The sequence below is a fragment of the Cyprinodon tularosa genome, unplaced genomic scaffold (assembly GCF_016077235.1).
Source record: "Cyprinodon tularosa strain WSP-4 unplaced genomic scaffold, ASM1607723v1 ctg346, whole genome shotgun sequence".
Lineage (NCBI taxonomy): Eukaryota > Metazoa > Chordata > Actinopteri > Cyprinodontiformes > Cyprinodontidae > Cyprinodon > Cyprinodon tularosa.
This window is the reverse complement of record NW_024039059.1, coordinates 1,486,898-1,506,986: the sequence shown is the minus strand read 5'-3', so window position 1 is coordinate 1,506,986 and position 20,089 is coordinate 1,486,898. Positions and strand designations below refer to the sequence as shown.

Below are 20,089 nucleotides of genomic sequence, written 5' to 3'. Positions count from 1 at the left end.
CATTAAAAGAAAATAAAAGACTAAATGAAAATATAAATAAAGCCAATTTCTCAGGAAGAACAAAGCTGTTTTGCAAAAAGGTTTGTTTTTTCAGACCGTTTTTAAACTCCAAGGGAGATGAGGTTTGTAATATGTGATGACAGCCTATTCCATCTTCCATCTTCAGAAGCTTTCACCTCTAAGTTTTGTTAATTTTCTCACTTTAGGGAGCTGCTGGTGAGCAGACCTAAGGAAGCGGTCAGGTACATATGGTTTCAGGGAGCTCAGAGAGGTAAGGGTTACCAATCTATTGAAAAATGTAAAAGCAAATAAAAACACTTTAAAATGGATCCTGAAATGCACAGGTAACCCATAGAGTGACAATAAAACAGAGTGCTCAAACCTTCTTGTTCCAGTTAAGAGCCATTCTGCAGCATTTTGAATCTGCAGGCACCTGATAAATTTGTCACTAATAAATACTGTACGCTACAAAAATAATACGCTAGAATAATAGTCTGAGCATATATTACTGTTTTAAGCAACTAACTTGCTTTATTTTGGCTAACTGCCTCAGTGTCATGATCGGTTTAGGGATAAACCCACATGCAGAACACCACTGAGACTTGGTAAAAGGTTTAACAGAGTTTATTAGAGTTTTCACACAAACAAGACAAGATTCAGGTTCTGGTCCGGGCAGGATACTCTGGCGTCTGCAGAGACGGATAGTTGGTTAGCTGGGTATGCAGATAAGTTAAATGGGTTTTCAGATATTTCAGTGGATACCTTGAAGAGGTCCAGGTTTGTTCAGAGAGAGGGAACCGGTTGGGACCAGAGACTGTTGGTTCAGCAGAGTGCTTAGGCAGCAGCAGCGTCTTACTTCTGACTTCCAGTGAACAGACCTTGGTTGAAGTGATTAGCTCTTTCCCAAGAGCAGCAGGTGGATTCCAGAATGTAGTCTTCAGGTTTGGCTCTCTAGGGCAGGCAGGCAGATTCAGGTTAAGCTCATCCAGAGCTTCTCTCGAGAGACTGGTTTCCTAGGAGCGAGGAGACAGAGGCAATCAGAATAAGGTTTCTCTAGGAAGATAACTATTAATAAATTCATAGGCTCAGGTTCGCTAACCAAACTTGGCTAACACTGCGGCATCGAAGCAAGGTCTGGCAGCTGCTTATGAAGGCTGGTCTCCTGATGAGCTGATGAGCGTCAGCTGTGCTGGAGGGCTCCAGCCCAGGAGGATCCACAGCGCACTCTGCTGGAGAAGGTGGAGAATCTCCAGATCCCAACACTCAGATGGTAGGAGCTGGATTTCATTACTGGCCTAATTTGACCATCAGGTATCAGAAAACTGTGCCAAATTGGAAAGATTTACAGAGGAGGTTTCTAACGTATTACTTAAAACCATTACTTCTGTTTTTTGTCCATTAAGATGCAGAACATTTAGAGTCATCCATGCATTTATATCATGAAGGCATTTAAGCAAAAATATAGTAAGCAGTAAAATTGAGAAATTAAGGAATGATCTGAATTTCAGTTGTTTTCTGAAAAGAAAGCCAAATGGAAGTAGGTAAACAGAAAAAAGAAGAGGGCCGACCACTGAGCCCTGTGGGACACTATAACAAATAGAGGCAGATGATGATTCAGAAAAATCTAGTTTAAAGGAGAAAGATTTGTCTGCAACTTTTAACTCCTACTCACTGTTCTAACTAGGCTCAATTAATGAAGTAATCCATCTCTGCCATATACCAGAGAACTGATTTCCTTCTCTTCCAAACAGCTATTGGCTCTCAGACAACAGGTTGACTGGTGGTTTCCATGCTCTTCTCCTCGGGGCAGATCTTGATGATCTGTGCCCCTCCTACCAGGTGATTGTTGTTCCCACTGGGATGTAATTAACCACCTCTGGAACAAGCAGTTCTCCTTTACACCAGAATATGGCAGCAGTGATTCCACCGTGTGGACCGTTTTGTGGCATGGTGTGGAGACAATCCTCTGATCCTGAATGTCAACAAAACAAGGGAGGTGATTGTAGATTTCAGAAGACACAGCAACAAGCTGAATACTATTAACATTATGGGAGAAGAAGTGGAGGTGGTTGAGGAGTATAAATGCATTGGTGCTCACCTAGACAACAAACTAGACTGTAGACACAACTGTGACAACGACAATGCAAGTGAATTTTCACTGTCTCTACCTGCAGAAGGAGTTAATTCTGCAGGTCAATGACTAAATGCGTTGCACTGATGGGTTTCGGATAAAAAAGTTTTAACTAATCCATCTGTATGATTTGTATAGTCTGTGAAGTGCCTAGAGATGGAATATGTGTTGTTAATTGATGCTATATGAGTACATTTTGCTGAACTGAATCAAGAACAAGTTCAATAAAAAACATTTTTTTCTTACCAATTTAAACCATGATTAATTACATGTTTGCACACTGACTGACTGTTAAAGTGTGCTCTTGTCTAGTGTTATTCTTTTTACTCATTTTTATTTTAGTCTTTATTACACCAAAACTTGCAACTAACTTTACATTTGATCAGCCTGACTACACCATACACTCCATCATGGCATAGCCTGAACGATTGGATGATTACACCATTATCAGAAATTCCGTAATATGTTATGATCAAACACCCATATGATAAAAATTGCCCCCCCCCCCCCCCCCATGATAGGAAACCAAAGAGCTCTGACAAAATATGTCATAACTGTTAGATTGTTGCCAGATGTTGCAGACCTGAAGATCTCCTTTACTGACAATCCTTCCTCCAACTACAGTTAGACTTTGCAACCATCATTGCTCAAAGCAAACTTTCAATTAATCAGTTGGTGTTTTATCAGACAAAAACTGACAATTAGCTCACCATTGTGTTATTTTTATGATGTAATATCCTGTATGGTACGCCATCATTCTGATTTTGCAAATTTACAAAACAAATGTCAGTGTCTCTTAACTTTTTACAAATATAACTGGATATATTACAATATTTTCAAGCGTGTCCTATTTCACTTAGATGCATCTGGCATACACTAAATAGAAAGGTCGGTTTTATATCCGTTTTCTTTTTCAAACTTCTCCTTTCGTGTGTAGCAGCATTTTGTGTTTTTTCCACCTCTTAGGGGTGAGTCCAAAAAACTTGTTCTGCATCACAGATCTAGAATCTGCAGGTGCAGCGAGCTTATATTTTTTCAATGTCAAACACGAAAACAAAGGCATTTTTCAGCCACTAGTGGATTTATAACGGAGGTAAAAACACTGCTGGTCGATAGGGTCGAATAAAAAAAAAATGACTTTTTTATTAAAAACCGCCCCTTCTATGTTTGTCTAAACGCCACGTACAGTTTGGCTCAACTCAGCTTAGGTCACCGTTAGAGATCGAGACCCGTTTGATTGGCAGCCGCACCATCCAATCAGGGTCCAACGCGACAGTTTTACGAAGAACTTGGACTTTCTCGGCCCAATGGAAGCAGACTGGGGGCGGGGCGTTGCCATGGTGAACGAGAGCTCTTCTGTTTAGGTTGTGGCTACCTGAGGCTTGTATTGGTGGACAGATGACGGCCGAGAACAAGCTCCGATGAACCTGAAGCTCTGAGAGGAACACGAAGGAGGAGAAGAAGGTCCTAATTTCATATATAAGGTCTTTTATCAGTTAAACATACGACTTGTGGTTTATCTTTTCTACATTTTGTTGATAAAAATTAGCATTTATCTTTTCTACATGTTTCTAACCTGTTAATCTACCATTATTTTATGTGTTTGCTGGTTTAATTGTTCGAGATAATCTTCTGTCTTTAATCATGTGTGTTAGTCGGTCTGGTGGCGTTTGTTTTAAACACCAACTCTAACTTGGACAAACAATTAGCTTTTTCTTAGTAGCAATCATAAGGACATGTAGGCATGAGATGTTTTCTTCTGAGCACAGTGGTTTGCAAATGTGTTCACACACTTTGAACATTTTATTTTCTCCCATCACACATTTTACTGTGATTAGAATGGGACAGAAAAATCGCACATTATTTTCAGAATTATTTTATAAAGTTCTGCATCCATTTGTGTTTTCATCTTCAGTTGGGAGAAACTCCACCTTTCAATGGATTTATAACTCTGGCTATTTATTTATTTATCTATTTATTTTGAGGGGGTGTTCCTTCTCTGAGACCTTTTTACATTTTCTTGTAGCCAAATAGCTCAAGCTTGGGCTGGATGGAGAGGGTTTGAGAAGAGTGATTGAGCTTTGATATGGATTCCTAAGTTGATTTTGACTTGATTATCTTAACACACATATTTCTTTCTGCCTAAATGATTCCAGTGTATTTCTGGCTGTATATGTATTTCAAACTGGTACATGAGGCTCTAGGCCTCTCAAGTATTTTGCAGAATCTAACAGTTTTTTTTCTCCCCCTGGGATTCTCCCATATTTAGCTTCATCCATCCCCACATCAGTACCGTCTCAGGCCTGATGCTTATCATTATGGTGTATTCCAAGTTGGAATACTTTGTTAGTTGTCATTGATAAAGAGCTAAAACTGCATTTTGTTCTTGTGGTCTGCTCCTTATATTACTATGATTTAAAGTGGTTGTGTTTTCATTGGAAAATGGGTTTAATCTTTCCCATTAACGCCCGATTTGAGCACATCTAATAGTTTCTGTCTCTTTAGACTAATTATGTGACTCCTGAATGGATCTTCGGTCATGTTATTTCATGATGGGGTTTCAAAATAAAGTGGGCTGGAAATAAATAAAGTTCTCTCTTGAAATATTCAGAAAACTCTGCATTATTTTCTTCCTACTTCATAGTAATGTGATAGCTTGGATAATCCATCACATTAAATCCCAATAAATGTAAGCTTTGTAATGAGACCAAAGTGGACTGTATGTCATGGAATATTTTTGCAGGCACTGAACAAAAAGAGATACCAAACTATAACTTGTGTGTTCTGTGTTTTTCATAGATGGTGAGCAGTAAAGCCTTGGCCCGCTGCGGGCTGGTGCTGCTCAGTTTGTGGTTGTGTATCCACTCGGTACCTATCAGTGTGGAGCAGGCCAAGGACAAGCCAGAGGTGGAGGAGTTGGAGCCACCCCAAAGTGCTGTGAGTCAGCAGAATTTATGGCAAATGCTAGGATATTCTTTTTAATAAGAGGTTTTACACCTCACACATAAATACTGTCTGGGTTTGCAGTGTTAAACACATGCAAATTACTCTTAACCAGAGGAAAAAGCCCACAGAAAAACAAACAGCCTCAGAAAAAAAGCTTTTAACAGTCATTAGTCAGCGGTAAATGACCTAGAAGGTATTTTAGTAATGGCCCTTTTTAGCATCTGGCTCTTCTGTTTGTCAGGACACCGGCCTGCACTATGACCGCTACCTCAGGGAAGTCATAGAGTACCTTGAAAAAGACCCCCACTTTAGAGAAAAGCTGAAGAACGCCAACATGGATGACATCAAGGTGCACACGAATTTGCAAAAAGCCCACTATTTAGCTACCGATTTGTTTGCACTTGCTCTTCAATTTCAACTCTTCCCTGTTTGCAGCAAGGGAAGCTTTCCAAGGAGTTGGACTTTGTTCAACACAACTTTCGAACTAAGCTGGACGAGCTGAAGAGGGAGGAGATGAACAGGCTGCGGATGCTGATCAAAGCCAAACACGACCTCCTCCAGGAGGGGAATGGTGAGTTCATGCTGTCAGTTAATGCTGCGTCACTACCACATGTGGGCTTCTTAGAATTACACAACATGTTCCGTAATACAAGTCAGAGGTTTGTTCATTTTAACCGGTCGCAACTCGAACAACCGCAGTGTTTTATAGTCTTGAATGTGACAGTTGCAAAACAAGGCAGTTGAATACTTTAGCAAGACTCTGGTGGTAATCTGGGTTTAGCAGAAAAAAAAACATTATTATAAACCAAAGTAAGATTAAAGATCAGAAATACGGGGTCATAGTTCACAACTTAAAACACCCAAACTAGCTCAGTAGTCATTCTTATTTGACTTTGCCTTTTTTCTCTTCTGTCCAGGAAACACTCTGGACCATCAGGCCCTGCTGAAGCAGTTTGAGCACCTCAACCACATGAACCCACACACTTTTGAGGTGGAGGACCTGGATCGCCTTATCCAGTCGGTACGCATAGCATAACCCTAAAACAAAGGACTTTGAGCACATCTTACACTTAGAGCCTCACTTAGTCTGTTGTTTTTTAATGAAAATGTTTGTGCTGGTCCGTGTACAGCCAGAGTCCTAGGAGTTCAAAATGAAAGTATTATAGGAGTGTCAGACAATTAGAAATGCTCTGTCTTTTACTTTAAGATGTTTTATATTCAGAGATGGTAGACATTTGAAAAGCCAGAGCTTTGGTTTTCCTGTATGCTCATAATGCTGAGGAAGTAGCCTCATAGCTAACAGTTGAAGGCTGAGCAGCTGAGCAAAAGGCAAATTATAGATTGAAAAGCCTTTAAAAAAAGCGATGGGTTGAGATTTTTACATATTTGCTACATTGTTTTGTTTTTATGTCTCAGCAACCAGGGTTTGTGTTGCCAAGGTCTTTATTTTTTATCAGGATAGTAGTAGTTCAGTGGTAAAAAGCTGCCTCTGTTTACAGATTAGAGGTTGGTTAATCTTCCACTTTGAGATAATCCAAATACTTTTTCCCTGATTTTTATTTGGGAAACAAAGAATCTAAGCATCAGCTTTCAAGTTTTCCAAAGAATTTAGGTCCTCTTACAAATATCTATACTTTATCCAAACTATTCCTGTATTACAGCAGGATCGTTATCCTAGTAGTAGTTGAACCTTTGTCCTAGATCAGGGGTCGGCAACCCAAACTGCTCAAAGAGCCTGGAATGGCAAAAAATATAAAAGTCTTATATAAACCTTGTATGGCAACACAGGCTTATTAGCCCACTATAAAAAAGGACTGCACTGACCTAAATATATAATAAGCATTCATATGTTGCAGGCTATGACCACTGATCACTGTTTACATTTGTTGTTTAAATTTATTTTATTTATTATACAAATGTTTCCAGCATTGGAAAACATGATGAATGTTTCTTTGACCTCCTGCACACCATATTTAGATAAACAAACCAAAAAAAAAAAGAAACATTTATATATAAAAATATGAAAAAATAAAAATAAATCATACATTTTTTAAAAAGCTCCAGGAAGCCGCAAGGGGGCGCTAAAGAGCTGCATGCGACTCCAGAGCCAGGGGTTGCCGACCCCTGCCCTAGATTCAAAGTTTAATGACCTTTGCTTCCAGGATTGAGCTATTTTTTTAGCAGTTTTCATCTTCTAATTAACTCTGAGCAGGTTTCTGTTTCATGCCCACAGCATCATGATGCCACTACCTTGTGCCATTTCGGGGGGGATTTGTTCAGAGTAGTGTGCAGTGTTTGCTTCTAACACTCGTGGAGTTTTGCATATAGACTAGAAAGTTTAGTCCCAATGTCGTTTCTCAGTCTCTTGCACCTTTTTTAGGTGTTTTCTGTGTTCCTGATATGGCCAGTGACAAACCGCAAACAGAGGTGTCAAGTAACATACACATACTTTGTTACCTTACTTGAGTTTAAATTTTGATTTTCTAAACTTTACTAGAGTGAATATTTTTTAGACAACTTTTTACTTCTACTCTTCATTTTTTTTTTCTTTTTTTTGGCAATTGTCCCTTCTTTGTACTCATTACATTTTAAAAATAGACTTGTTTTGTTTCATTTAAGCTAATTGTCATTATGGCCTGTTGGTTTCATCCAGACTCAGTACTGCACCACCTTGCTGTTCACCACATACAAAAATAAGTAGTTTTTTAAGATGATGCAAAGTAAAATTTGACACTGTTACCATTAGTTATAAAACTAAGAATATTAAGTATCAGGAAGTTATCATCCCAAACTTTAGAATAATGTTCCTTTATTAACTTAATGAGGTAACAATAAAAGTTTTAAAGCTTCTGTCCTTAAAATTTTTTCCAGGATTGCTTTTATACTTTAAGTAATTTTAAAAATGGTACTTTTACATTTTTACTTGAGTAAAAAGATTAAGTTGATACTCTTAACGTCTATAAAAGTGTTTTTAAACAGTAGGATTTATACTTCTACCTGACATCTGACCGCTAATAGCTCTGATGACTTTGTTTTAAGATTGCTCCAAAAATGTCAGATGTGCTGGCTACCCGATGCATCCGGTCTGTTCGTCTCCAGTTAACACCCTTTTTAGATTTGCAGACTTTCCCCCCACTTGTAATTAAGATCTTATTTATTTAGCTTTACACCTACAGCTGACAAATTTTGTCCTGGGAAGAAGTAAACACGCTTTTCTTTTCCAATATTTAAGGCAACCAAGGATCTGGAAAACTATGATAAGGAACGCCACGACGAGTTCAAGAGGTACGAGATAATGAAGGAGCATGAGAGGAGGGAGCGCCTGAAAACGATGAATGAGGAGGATCGGAGGAAGGAGGAGCAGCATTATGAGGAGTTAAAGAAGAAACATGCCAACCATCCCAAAGTTAACCACCCTGTAAGATGGCATTTGTGTCTTTTTAAGGTGGCTGAGTGTGAGAATGTGGTAAAGAGTGTTTTAATTTCAGCTCAAATGTAATCTGGGTAAAGAAGGCCTACCAAGTCAATATCTTTATTTCTAATTATTTTATCATCTTAAAGGTATAGCAGAGGATGTTCTTTTTCTGAGTGGATCATTAAAATAAGTGGTCCCCTTAATTTTCAAACATTCTGGTGATATTTTTACGTAAGGCTGTCCTACAGTACATGCTCGTCGTTAGAGTCTGACATGGTGGAAACATTTTAAATCTTCTTTTGGAAAGTAAGGTTTTATGAGTGATGCAAACAGCAACTTTTAAACAGAGCGTGCATGAGGAGAAATGGGCATTCTTGCTCTTGCACGCTTTTATTTGGCGTTCCCCTTTCGGTAGCGGGTACAGGGTTGTGCATCCAGTCATCCAGGTCATTGTCATTCCAAGAAAGTAAAAAACAATCTACTGAACTTTGTTTCCAAGAAGACGTTTCGCTTCCCATCCAGGAAGCTTTTTCAATTAAAAAAATTTCAGAAATAGCATTTGGTTCCCTCAGGAACTCAAGCCCTCAGAGGGGGTGGACTCGGGTTTCAGCTTTCAAAAAACTTACAATGCAGTGATGCAGTTGATTTCTTCCCGCACAGTTGATATCTTCCCCCCACCCCCATAGGGGGGAACAGAACACCTCACCTGTTCAGCCAGGCCAACAATTTCCTCTAAGGACTCCCCTTTCAGAGACATAGACAGGTATTGGTATTGTAGGCTAACAAAGAAGCTAAAGGACCCCCATTCTTAAGGGGCGAACCCAATGGCGTAACGACACAACAATAGGCCCGTGAGCAACATTACCTGGGTAAGCCCCATGTGAAGTACAACACCTCAACACTACCTCTTTTTGGTATCCATCATCGCTAACACATTGTACATAACGTTTATGGTTTTAATCAATGCTCTGATTACCCATAATTCCAAGTCGTATTGTAAAAAATAAAATACTCAAATACATTGTTCTTTTAAGATATTTTTTGCGGTTTGAAACATATTATATGAGTGTTTATTTTTTTCACCAACTGTCTAATGAACTATACGCAGTTATTAACATAGTAATTAAAAGTACCACTGTCTGCTTTACTATTGGTGTCGTGTTTAAACGGCTCACCATCATGTGGAAATCTTGAATGTGTTCTGGTATAAATATGGTCCAGTCAGTCATTGTAGTATCAGGTGGGTTTAAGAAGAATTTTTCGCCCCACTACATCTGCTAAGAGACGTCCTAGACCACAATTTTGTAGGGGTCCTACCAGGTGTCAGTGATGGGGCCCCTAAGAGGTCGGGGGGCCCTAAGCAACTGCATACTCTGCTTACCGATAGTTACGACATTGGGCGGACCCGTTCCTCCGGTTCAATTTGCATGTTTTCCAAGCCATAACAAGACTTTGTTTTTGGTCCACTCTATAAAGCTTTGAACATTTGTTTGTTTTCTTGAACTAACCAGCTTATAAGTTAATGATAGCATTATCTATTCGAAAACCGGTTTTTAAGCATGTTTAGGATCCTTGTCCCATCTCAACACCTATCCGTGTCCAAATTTTAACCGTCTAGTTGTTGGTTTGAGGTGAAGTTGAAGAGACTGGGGGTACGAGCAGTGCTGGAAGATTCCCGTCATGATGCTGCCGCCATCTTGCTTGTCAGGTGTTTATATGTTGTGTGCCTTGATCATTAGTGGTTCCTGGGTTGTCTTTGACCAGTCAAATAACCCCCCCCCCTATGTGATAGGGTTACTCTTCAGGCCAGGTGGAGAGAATCTGGCACACATTTTGGTATCCTAACAGAAGAATTTTCTAAAACGGTTCAGGCTTGGATGAAGCAGGCTCACATTAAGCCTCTGGAATGGCCCTGACCTTCATAGAGAAATTATGCTTGAAGACAAAATCTGTGGCTGGAAATCATTCTTTTTTTTTTTTTAAGATCAGAACTTGTTGAGGGTCTCTGCCACCTGCTACACGCCATTAACCGATAAATGGAGATTTATGCGCATTTTAATGCATTTTTAGGTATACATTTTGGACACCATGCCAAGTTGAGAAAAAGGAACAAAAAAGATCAACTATTTGTTTGAAAATCCTTCCACCATGGAGAAAGACTAACTCCAACCAACCACTACAAGCTGTCTGTAAATCGCAGTGATGCCATATATAAACGTCAGATTGATACTGTACATTAATTTCCTATTTACGCTTAATGTTTGTGTTCAGGGCAGTGAGGACCAGCTGAAAGAGGTGTGGCAGGAAGCAGACGGTTTGGACCCAGAAGACTTTGAGCCTAAAACTTTCTTCAAAATGCATGGTAACCACAGATCCACAGCGTAGTCCAGCACACCACAGTATTGCAACAACAGCTGTAATTTCCTTGAACCTCCAAACATCTAACTGTAGAAATTCAACAGTGACTTAAAGGGGAACGCCGTTTTTTTTTTTTTTTTACATTGGCCCCTTGATTTTAGGTTATTACATCATGTTCTACTCACCCATATTAGTTTTGTGTCATTTGGAGCTGTTCTGAAGAAATTCGGTTTTGTAATCCAAGTAAAGTCTTCCTATGGGCAACGGTTTGAAGGCACAAACTTAACTTTTCATAATTAATTCTTTATGGTACCCCAGCGTTCATAACATGTAGGCAAATCACTGTCCCCCAGACACCCGTGGTTATATTTTTTATATTTATATTTTTTAAAAACAAAGTGGCGTGTGTACGATATCATCCACTCGCGCCGGCTACCATTGATTCATCCTGTCCGCTGAACTGCTGCTAGTTTTACTTACATGCCTGGAAGATGTCTAGTGCTACTACCACAGATGATCTCGCTCTCAAAACGCAATTAAACGATTCAGATTAGCTACCCGGATGAATAGAAGGGGTAGAGCGTAGCCGCCTGTGGCCTGGGCTGCCTGTCACAACTCCAGTCCGGCGCGCGGATGACGTCATACACACTCCGCTTTGGTTTTAAAAACTATAACATAAAAAAATATAACCGCGGATGTCTGGGGGACAGTGATTCGCCTACATGTTTTGAATGCTGGCGTACCATAAAGAATAAATTATGAACAGTTTAGTTTGTGCCTTCAACTCGTTTCCCATAGGAAGACATTACTTGGATATTTCAAAACTGAATATATAATATCTAATATATATAATACGTAAAATCAAGGGGCCAATGTAAAATTTGCATCTTTGAATACCGACTTATGCTGAAGATCTTTGTTTTAGACAGCAATGGAGACGGATTCCTGGACGAAAGTGAACTGGAAGCTCTCTTCACAAAAGAGGTACTTCTGTGACATCAGGGGACAATATCGAAAACAAAGAAGCCTTTGTAACACCTGTATTTCTGCAGCTGGAGAAGGTGTACAATCCTGCGAACGAGGAGGACGACATGGTGGAGATGGAGGAGGAGAGGCTGAGGATGAGGGAGCATGTGATGAATGAGGTCAGGATGGAGTCTCTCTAGCAATGAAGCCCTGATTAGCTTTGATTAATGACCTGTATGTAGGTCATGGCTGGATCTCAGCACAAATGTTTCATTTAACAGTTTTAAATTAAACAAAAGCATTAGTTTACATTAGGTACCGACTATTAAAGTATGTGTGCAAACCACCAGGTGAACTCTCAATGTGGAAACTGTTCTTTTTATAAATGCAAAATATTAAAGAAAACAAGGTTTGATCTTAACACAAAGATTGTGGATAAAAGCTGCTTTTTGTGCTGATTGTCAGGTGGACACCAACAAGGACAGGCTTGTGTCCCTGAATGAGTTCCTGGCAGCAACCCAGAAGGAGGAATTCCACGAAAAAGAGGAGTGGGAGGTAGGATTACCGAGCCTCTTATCACCTCTCTATTTTAATGCTTTCACTACACCATAGTTCAGATTGGTTTACTACATGCAGTAATCTTGCTAACAGTGAGGGTAGCCTTGTACAGAGGAATGGATAATGGCTGAGGAGAATCATTAATAAACAGTATGAATGTTTTTGATTTAATCTGTTTTTTTTTTCAAATAGTTTGTAATAACATGCATCCAAAGCCTGTGAAGTAAAGCAGGCCCACAGTATCATGGATCCTCCACTGCTCTAAAGGTTATGAGGCGCTTCCCTGTTTTACATTCATAACCACTGTAAGCAATTATGCTCCTCTACTCGTCTCAAATAGAGACTTTATAAATTTGATTTTTAAGGAGTTATATTCTGGTATTTTACTGATACAGTCTGAAGTTGTCTTTAAATTCACATTTGATTAATTTTAGGTGAAAAAAAAAAAAGATCAAATGCTCATTCTGACCCCGTTTTCTGGCACTACTTTTTTTTTCTTAAGAGGTTAGGCACAAGAATTTGACTTGTATCTTAAGTTTTTCAAGCAGCAAAACTTGGTAACTGCCTAAAGGTGAGTCACTAGTTGTTGGAATCGAAACAACACTGGCAAATTTGAGCACCCTTCCATGAGGACCAAAATGACGCTCTGTGGGAAGAACGCCCTTTTAGGATTTTTCCAGAGAAAAATCCAAAAAAAAATCCAGGTGATGACGCCTTTAACCATCCTGTACACCAGTGTTTCCCAACCGGGGTACCACTAGTGGTCCATGAGTGCATTGCAAGGGGCACATGAAAATATTTTATTTCTTAAAGCTACACTGTGTAATAATTACAGGGATATACAGTCAGAAATGTAATATATTATACATAACTATGTTATTTTATCATCATCTACGAGCTCAGCCTCTTAACCTTAATATTTGCGTTGCCTTAGAATTCGTTATTTATAATTACATAGGAGCGGGTCTCGCAGCCATGGAGGCAGACATCTTTGCGCTATGGCAGCGCAGAGCCAACAAACTAGCGATTGCGAGATCGCCAAAACGTCACAACGATGTAGAAAAAATAACGGGTATATTTATTATCTTAAGTCTACATGAAATCTATACCCTACACAGACTAATGAAATACTATCTGTAAAATTATCTATGTAAACAAACCTCATCACTTGAGAAGGTAGGCGATGCGGACGTCGTGGAAGACATTTTGTCCCGTAATGCTCGCCGTACTGTTGGGGGGGAGAAGCGGTGGGGGGGAGATGTTCATGTTGCTGCAGTCTGCAGTCTGACCGCTAGATGTCGCTAAAAGTTACACACTGTAGCTTTAAGTAGTAAAATAAGATTAGGATGGGATCGGTTTTGCTGTGCTTTTGAGGAATTTATTAATTTGGTTTTTTTTTCACTAAATATTTGGAATCAGTCTGTAGAATAGGATGTAGGGAATTGAGCCATTTAAGTCTAACCTTTGTTTCATTGTTTATTCTCCCTGCCCCCCACAGACTTTAGATCAAAACCCCATTTACACTGAGGAGGAGTTGAGGGAGTACGAGCGGCAGCTGGCCACAGAAGAGAACAGCATCAACATGAAGGCAGTGGAGCTGCAGAAACAGAGGGAGGACCTGGAGAGAAAACAGGAAGAACTGAATGCTCAGAAGTTGGACTTAAAGCAGGTAAATTAAGGAACCTCTAGTTTTATATATGTGCTTAACAAAACTAAGATATAGGACTTTAACTTTTGCATAACTACAGATACACTAGCTGACACTGTGAGATCATATCTCAGCTGATCTGTGAATAAATTGCAGGATTAGTTATTATTAGAAACATAAATTGGCATCACTGTTTTAGTATATTTTAAGATTTTTTTTTCACACCTTCCCTCAAATTGTTTTAAAATACAGTTTTGGACCCTGAAATTAAAACACATTTTACTGTAGATGATGCATCAATAAAAATAAGGTAAAGCATTAATGGTTTTTTTTTTTCTTTCCCTCCTCTGCTCAGGCAATGGAAGAAGTGGAAAGGATTAAAACCCAAAGTTATAAAGATGAAGTGAAACGTAAGTATGACAATTAATAAAACTTTATGTGATGGTAAAATATAAATATTTAAAGCCACTGACTGAGTTAAAGGTCCAAGTTTTCCACCTTTGATCTTTAGTTTTTTAGCCTAAGTTATTTTTCAAAGAAGCCAGGTCATAATCTTTTATTTTATTACATTTTGATGAACTAAGCAGCAGTGTTGTTTTTGACAACCATCTTAGATTTAGTCTTAATCTTCAGGACGAAAACTGTTATCAGTCGCATTTTAGTCATTAAGGTATGTGATAGTTTTAGTTGACTAAAACTTAAAAGGGTTTTAGTCTAGTTTTATTCAGTTTTATGTTGAAAAAAAAAGTTAACCTTTACAATTTCAAGTAACAACCAGACTGTTTACCAGACTGACAGCTCTAGCCTAGATACTACAATAGCTGGGTATAGAATGCTGAATGCAGTTCATAATTGCTGTTGGGCAGAAAACTTTGATTCATAGAATGCAAATAACCTCTTTTATGAATTAATGCCCTACTTTATAAAAAAAGTGTCTCACAAAAGTTGTGAAAATAGCAGATGTAGTTTATCACATCATATTGCTTAATGTAGCAGATGGGTAAGCTAGCAAAATTTCCAATAAAGGAATGGTTTTAGACATACAAGGTTTTCATCCCAAAGCAAACACTTCCTGATCTAATTGGAATTATGCATTACACACATTAATAAAATATTCAATACTCCAAAAAAGCAAAGAACAAAACAATAATCTTTCTAACTTGGGCTTAATTTCAATTTGCCCCTTGGTTACTGCTGCACAGGGGTCAAAGTAAATTTAAATCCACAGGGTTTTGATATAAAAAAAAAAATACAGAGAAAACTTCCATAATTGCCTTGTAATGCCATTGAAATCCAGACCTAAATTGAATGAATACGGTAATTAAAGTTTTGACATATTTAAAGGAAACACAGAAAATGTTTTAATGAGAATACACAGAAACATTTACATCATATTTAAATATATAGGAACAAGAATAATGGGAGAGAAATTTTCTAAGATCAATGTACCTTTTCACCTGGCTCTTTATCCACAAATAAACAGAATTCAATCAAATATTTGCTTTGGATATAATTTAGGGATTCCTTTTGGTCAAAATTAAAGACTGTTTTGTATCACCTCTTGTGAGCTGGAAGAAATAAAATCTTGATGGTTAGATGAAGGTGTTTTTTACGCTTGGCAGAGGATGATCAGCCACATATAGTTTATTAAGAAGTGAGGGCAGGAAGAGCCATACTGCTTAGAGCGAACCATCAGTGTGGAGTGAGAAGTGCAGACTCAGAGCGGATTTCTGCACAAGCACAGCTGGTGAGAGTAGAGTTAGCAGTACCAGACCATTCCGGCTTATTTTCTCCCGTGCCGCTGCTACCATGATCCATCTGTGCTCATGCAGAATCTGCACCGCTGCACGGCAGGTGGGCAGCTTGACCAAACCGGACGCAGCAGCATTGCTGCTACTGCTTAACTTATCCAACAGATTACAGCGCAATTGACGAAAACTCACACCTATGACTCATCATATTTTTGTCATCAAAGTTCCATGTTGAGCTTTTCAGTTGTCGTTATCATCATGAAAAAAAGGAGCGTTAACAATGTAATTTCATCATCGTTGATGAACAACACAGCTCAGTAGTGCATCTTTATAAAAATGTAATTTTATTCCTTTTTTTCCCCCCATGAATAAAAATCAGAACTTAGATGTTCATCTGTATTAATCCCAATCTGAATCCATGCAGAAATGTCCCTTCTTAAGAATAGTATCCACACTGCCATGCAGCCACCATAATATTTCACAGTGATGATGGTGTGTAGAGATTATGCACAGTGTTCACTTTCTTCCATACATAGTATTTTGTATTGAGGCCAAGAAGTTATGTTTTGGTTTTACATGTTCCCTACCTGGCTGGTTGTAGCCTGTGAACACAAATTATTAAAAATTTATTTTCAAATGGCTTAAACTGCTTTTGCCCTTGCATAAACATAGCTCTGTGAGATGTTTAAAGATCTTGTCGTTATAGCCAAACCTGGCTCTAAACTTTATCCCAGACCCCATTTGCTGGGTTTCTCTGAGACCAGAAACAAAGCAGCTGCATTTAGAAAAGGGTCAAATTACATGCAGGGGGACATTATTTACCAGATGGTTAGCTTGAAAGGAAGTAGAATTTTAATTTAGGTATATCGTAGTAAAAAGTACTGTAAAACTGTAAACTTGTATTCATGAAAAATAGTGCATACACCCATCCTATTATCTTCCTCCATTTTGGGTGTAATTTAGGTCTGTGATTATGAACCAACAGAATATAAAGGTTTTTAAAAGAAAAAACCTGAATGTAACTCTTCAGTCTGAACAGACAGTGGTGCAAGTAAATCAACGTGAAAGGGTTTTATGTTGATCACTAGTATTTCAACTTGTAACTCCTGTTGCAGAGCCTGGGGGCCCGATAGCAGACGGTGGAACGGCACCAGTCGTACCAGGGAACAACCAACCACTGCCACCTGGTCACCAGCAACAGGAAGTACCGCTGCCTGGACACTCCTAGGCCCCCCATCACCATGCCTTCTAGGAGTGAAAGTCTCAGCATTTTCTTTTAGTGAACCAATTTTCTGGTTAGATTTCCAAAATTATCTCTGATGAAAGGAAAAGCAAAAGCAGCCAAAGCATTAGAAGCCCATGAAGGAAGCTGAATCAGGGCTCAGGTTTAGTGCCAGTGCCAACTTTCCCCTTTCCGGGGCCAAATCAGCTAAATGAGCCAGGCTTTTCTGCACGAACAATCGGTTATTTTGTTTCAGTTATTACAAACTTCCATCACAAAGAGAACTCTGAATCCTCTGTGGGAAAATCCCGGTGTTGAAGCACGGGATAAATTATTGTTTGGTTTTGTGGACTGAGGTTTGTTTATAAAATAAATCATCTACAGCTGAGACTGGACACATATTTTGTAATTAGAAGATAATCCTGAGAAAAGTGAATGTCAGTAAAACATTTTTTTTGGTTGAAGTTATGTCACTTACTTCCTGTTTTAAATGTACCCTTTTTAGTTTTGGATCCATGGTGTCCTCTGCACTGGATGATTGAAAAAAAAATCATCATTCCTGCGCTGTATATTTAATTTGAACATTTTAAACTGTGATTCAGTTCCATGTGTTTAGTATATCAATACTCAGTTTGTGTTTTGTTCATGATAATTAATTTATTCTCAAATCTACTGGAAAATAACCTGTAGAAGTTTAACAAGATAGGTGAGGACTGTGTGAGTTGACTCTCAGGGGACAGATTGTTCTTTTTATTTTTTTTTATCCTTAATTTAATTTTGATCATGGAAATAGTTCAGCTAAAATATAAGCCTGTTCACTCTGTTTTATTTTTCCAGTCAGAAGTCTCCTGTGGAATGGCATCATTCTGTACATTGTTTGACTGTTGCTAATTAAATGAATGATCTTGCAAGTGTAATAGTTGTATCTTTACAACACTTTACAAAAAATGCTCTAAACCTAGAGCCCTAAAAGTAGATTGGTGCATTATCAGTGAATACAATGGATTTGAGAAGAAACACTTTTTAGGAGCACTGGGGGATCATCGTTATTGGCACCCCAAGGTAAGTTTAATTGTATAGCACAATTCAGTACAGGGACAATTTAAAGTGTTTTACATGAGTTGGACAATAGAATAGAAGACAATAAGAGTAAAAGAAAACTAGAAAATTCCCCAAGGAAATTGGTGCATAGTTGTTATATTGCAGTGAAGGCTATATGGGTTAATTGATTATTAATGCGTCTTGAAGGACTGTTTTATTCTAATTATTTAAATCTAATTGTATATATTTTGTCCTCTTTGCTATCGGGCAGGTGAATTTACTATATTGGAGATTAATAATTGAACTTTATTGATCTCACATAGGAGAAATTTACCTCTGCATTTAACCCATTCCCTTGGGGAGCAGTGGGATGCCATCATGGGGCTCCCAGGGAGCTGTGTTGGGTTAAGGGTTTTGCTCAGAGGCCCAGAGTGGCAGTCTGTGGGTTTCGAACTCAGACCCTCTGCATTCAAAGCTCTATGCCCTAGCCACTAGACTGCCATGTATGTATGTATCTGTCTGTTTATCCTCTTTTTTTTTTTTTTTCTTTTTAAGGAAATTTTGAATTTTCAGTGTTTTGTTTTTCAGTTTTTACATTTTCAATGCCAAATCTCTTATTTGATGTCAATGCAAGCTGTCACTGATTTAGCTCCATAAGAACACATCCTCCCACCTTGGCCTGCTGAAGAAATATGACCTGCCGAGGAGAAACATGGCTTTGCTCTGCTGCCTTCACCTGCAGCAAGACCAGCTCCACCAAGGGTCCTTCCCCTCACCACCAGTCATTTACTCAGAGGAGAGGCACAGTTCTCTACAGTAGGTTGAGGGTTGACTGGGGTACTGTTAAAATTCAACAAGCTGTTCTGGAGCACTTAATCTGCTCCTCAGGTTGCTGGAAGGAAGATGATGAGCTGATGATGGAGGCTGCCTCTGCGGCAGAGCAGCAGCTGTCTACTCCTGGTAGGTTGCCGTTACGTGCAGTCAGCGTCCGAAATTAATTTTTTGATTCACCGACCAAGTGGATCATAAGATAAGATTATTTACCTGTCAAGCTTATTTTACCCAGCCAGAAAAAAAAAAAAAAAAAAAAAACATGCTCTCATACATTTTAAAGGAAAATTATATTTCACTAAAGCATTATGTTAAATGGAAACAAAGTGAAAGAGAATGTAATTATATCCAATACATTTGTAATTAAGAGCTTCATTCAATAAGGGGCAAAATGATTTTATTTGACGAGTGGACATGAATAAAATCTTTCAAAAAGCTGCAAACTATTTTACGGAAGAGGATTAGGGCCACTGAAAAAAATAAAATAAAAAGTTGACTGATTTTTACATTTTATTTCAGTTTGATGTGGGGAAAAAAGTCAGAAATCTGACTTTTCTATCTATAAACATACATACATAATTTATGGATTTGTATTAATCAACCTGTTTCTGATAAGTCATCCAAAATGTTTCATTGTGAATAAGTAGTCTGAGCGGTTCAAACAAAATTAACAATATTGTAATCTTTTTTTTCTTTTTTTTTTAGCTCTGAATCTACCGTGGTAGAGTTTGAACTTCTGAGAAAATATGTTGTTATTGTTTTGAGGACGCCACATTATTTGGTTTGCATGCAGAACAACTTTAAATCATTCACGTTTTTCAAGTTACTGGCAATAGAGTATGGTTTTGTCTACTTTTTACTATTGGTCTAAATTGTTTGCTTCACTGGTACAAGTAGAATGACAAAAAGCAACTCAGCACAAAACGTTGATTGCGAGGAAATGTTTGTCATTTCAGAGTTAGGAGATAATATTATCTTGCCCATCTGTGGAAAATCTGTTAAAATAAAAGGAGGGCATAATAGGATATGTGTGATCGAACCCGCGGCCGACGTCGTTTTAATTAGCAAAGCGTCTGCTTACCTGCTGAACTATTGATACAAACACTCCATCTGACCCCACCTGCGATCATCAACCTGTTGAGTGTGTCTGCTTTGCCTGTTGAAGAGCTGGTCTAGATCAACTGGTGACAGTTAATGTTTCAGAGTCCGCTGTTCACTTAAA

General features: G+C 38.5%; 1 protein-coding gene across 1 annotated transcript; it reads left to right on the top strand.

The window, feature by feature from the left end:
* Positions 1-3,468: 3,468 nt before the first annotated feature.
* Positions 3,469-17,912, top strand: LOC119789742 (nucleobindin-2-like). Its single transcript, XM_038294800.1, has 13 exons — positions 3,469-3,595; positions 4,931-5,068; positions 5,319-5,426; positions 5,513-5,648; positions 5,995-6,098; positions 8,310-8,495; positions 10,764-10,854; positions 11,776-11,834; positions 11,903-11,995; positions 12,282-12,371; positions 13,873-14,043; positions 14,378-14,432; positions 16,889-17,912. The coding sequence occupies exons 2-13, from the start codon at positions 4,931-4,933 to the stop codon at positions 16,999-17,001; spliced, it is 1,344 nt and encodes a 447-aa protein (XP_038150728.1). The 5' UTR covers positions 3,469-3,595; the 3' UTR covers positions 17,002-17,912.
* Positions 17,913-20,089: the final 2,177 nt, after the last annotated feature.

Bases quoted from the DNA above. Each gene is read 5' to 3' on its own strand.
- LOC119789742 (XM_038294800.1), top strand. From the start codon at position 4,931: ATGGTGAGCAGTAAAGCCTTGGCCCGCTGCGGGCTGGTGCTGCTCAGT. The intron at 8,496-10,763 runs GTAAGATGGCAT...GTTTGTGTTCAG, and splicing joins ATCCCAAAGTTAACCACCCT to GGCAGTGAGGACCAGCTGAA. The intron at 11,835-11,902 runs GTACTTCTGTGA...GTATTTCTGCAG, and splicing joins AAGCTCTCTTCACAAAAGAG to CTGGAGAAGGTGTACAATCC.